This window comes from Oncorhynchus gorbuscha, linkage group LG14, assembly GCF_021184085.1.
Source record: "Oncorhynchus gorbuscha isolate QuinsamMale2020 ecotype Even-year linkage group LG14, OgorEven_v1.0, whole genome shotgun sequence".
In the NCBI taxonomy this organism is placed as follows: domain Eukaryota; kingdom Metazoa; phylum Chordata; class Actinopteri; order Salmoniformes; family Salmonidae; genus Oncorhynchus; species Oncorhynchus gorbuscha.
In genome coordinates, this window is record NC_060186.1 from 3,132,755 (window position 1) to 3,135,373 (window position 2,619).

Here is a 2,619-nt window from a genome sequence, read left to right on the forward strand (position 1 = left end):
CATTGTGGCTCAACAGAGCACCAAACTGAATGAGATGGGAGCCACCGTGGAGGAACAGAGAGTCCTACTCCAGGAGCTGAGAGCCATTGTGGCTCAACAGAGCACCAAACTGAATGAGATGGGAGCCACCGTGGAGGAACAGAGAGTCCTACTCCAGGAGCTGAGAGCCATTGTGGCTCAACAGAGCACCAAACTGAATGAGATGGGAGCCACCGTGGAGGAACAGAGAGTCCTACTCCAGGAGCTGAGAGCCATTGTGGCTCAACAGAGCACCAAACTGAATGAGATGGGAGCCACCGTGAGGAACAGAGAGTCCTACTCCAGGAGCTGAGAGCCATTGTGGCTCAACAGAGCACCAAACTGAATGAGATGGGAGCCACCGTGGAGGAACAGAGAGTCCTACTCCAGGAGCTGAGAGCCATTGTGGCTCAACAGAGCACCAAACTGAATGAGATGGGAGCCACCGTGGAGGAACAGAGAGTCCTACTCCAGGAGCTGAGAGCCATTGTGGCTCAACAGAGCACCAAACTGAATGAGATGGGAGCCACCGTGGAGGAACAGAGAGTCCTACTCCAGGAGCTGAGAGCCATTGTGGCTCAACAGAGCACCAAACTGAATGAGATGGGAGCCACCGTGGAGGAACAGAGAGTCCTACTCCAGGAGCTGAGAGCCATTGTGGCTCAACAGAGCACCAAACTGAATGAGATGGGAGCCACCGTGAGGAACAGAGAGTCCTACTCCAGGAGCTGAGAGCCATTGTGGCTCAACAGAGCACCAAACTGAATGAGATGGGAGCCACCGTGGAGGAACAGAGAGTCCTACTCCAGGAGCTGAGAGCCATTGTGGCTCAACAGAGCACCAAACTGAATGAGATGGGAGCCACCGTGGAGGAACAGAGAGTCCTACTCCAGGAGCTGAGAGCCATTGTGGCTCAACAGAGCACCAAACTGAATGAGATGGGAGCCACCGTGGAGGAACAGAGAGTCCTACTCCAGGAGCTGAGAGCCATTGTGGCTCAACAGAGCACCAAACTGAATGAGATGGGAGCCACCGTGGAGGAACAGAGAGTCCTACTCCAGGAGCTGAGAGCCATTGTGGCTCAACAGAGCACCAAACTGAATGAGATGGGAGCCACCGTGGAGGAACAGAGAGTCCTACTCCAGGAGCTGAGAGCCATTGTGGCTCAACAGAGCACCAAACTGAATGAGATGGGAGCCACCGTGGAGGAACAGAGAGTCCTACTCCAGGAGCTGAGAGCCATTGTGGCTCAACAGAGCACCAAACTGAATGAGATGGGAGCCACCGTGGAGGAACTGAAGAGAGAGAACGGAGAGAGACCGAAGGTGGCCTTCTCAGCCTCGCTGTCTGAATCCAAAGGACCAAATAGTGAAGGTGTCATCCTGGCCTACAAACATGTCTTCAACAATATTGGTGAGGCTTACAGTCCGGTGACAGGTATCTTCAGAGCACCGGTTAATGGAGTCTACTACTTCACATACACTGCCTTTACAACCTCCAGCAAGGGGAGAAGAGTGTCGCTGTATAAAAATGGACATGTAATGGTGACTGTGACCGATGACGTTTCAGACTCGGAGGACGGTGGAACCAATGGTGTCACACTGCAGCTGGATGCAGGAGACGAGGTCTACACTCGACTGATGGAAGGATTTAACATCTTTGATGACAATCACCACAGCACCTTTACTGGCTTTCTGCTCTTCACTTAGAAAACAGTTTATTCTATCGCTGAATCCTACTGCTTTAGAAGGATTTAATGACATATAGTACCATAATTTATGACATATAGTACTATGATTTAATGACATATAGTACTATGATTTATGACATATAGTACTATGATTTATGACATAGTACTATATGTCATTAAATCATAGTACTATGTCATTAAATCATAGTACTATGATTTATGACATATAGTACCATGATTTATGACATATAGTACTATGATTTATGACATAGTACTATGATTTATGACATATAGTACTATGATTTAATGACATATAGTACTATGATTTATGACATATAGTACTATGATTTAATGACATATAGTACTATGATTTATGACATAGTACTATGATTTATGACATATAGTACTATGATTTATGACATATAGTACTATGATTTATGACATAGTACTATATGTCATTAAATCATAGTACTATGTCATTAAATCATAGTACTATGATTTATGACATATAGTACCATGATTTATGACATATAGTACTATGATTTATGACATAGTACTATGATTTATGACATATAGTACTATGATTTAATGACATATAGTACTATGATTTATGACATATAGTACTATGATTTAATGACATATAGTACTATGATTTATGACATAGTACTATGATTTATGACATATAGTACTATGATTTATGACATATAGTACTATGATTTAATGACATATAGTACTATGATTTATGACATATAGTACTATGATTTAATGACATATAGTACTATGATTTATGACATAGTACTATGATTTATGACATATAGTACTATGATTTATGACATATAGTACTATGATTTATGACATATAGTACTATGATTTATGACATATAGTACTATGATTTATGACATATAGTACTA

General features: G+C 43.1%; 1 protein-coding gene across 1 annotated transcript; it reads left to right on the forward strand.

The window, feature by feature from the left end:
* The first annotated feature begins 711 nt into the window (after positions 1–711).
* On the forward strand, positions 712–1,872 carry LOC123995978 (uncharacterized protein RP612-like). Its single transcript, XM_046299629.1, has one exon. The coding sequence runs from the start codon at positions 789–791 to the stop codon at positions 1,725–1,727; it is 939 nt and encodes a 312-aa protein (XP_046155585.1). The 5' UTR covers positions 712–788; the 3' UTR covers positions 1,728–1,872.
* Positions 1,873–2,619: the final 747 nt, after the last annotated feature.

Coding starts and splice junctions, on each gene's coding strand:
- LOC123995978 (XM_046299629.1), top strand. CDS start 789: ATGGGAGCCACCGTGGAGGAACAGAGAGTCCTACTCCAGGAGCTGAGA.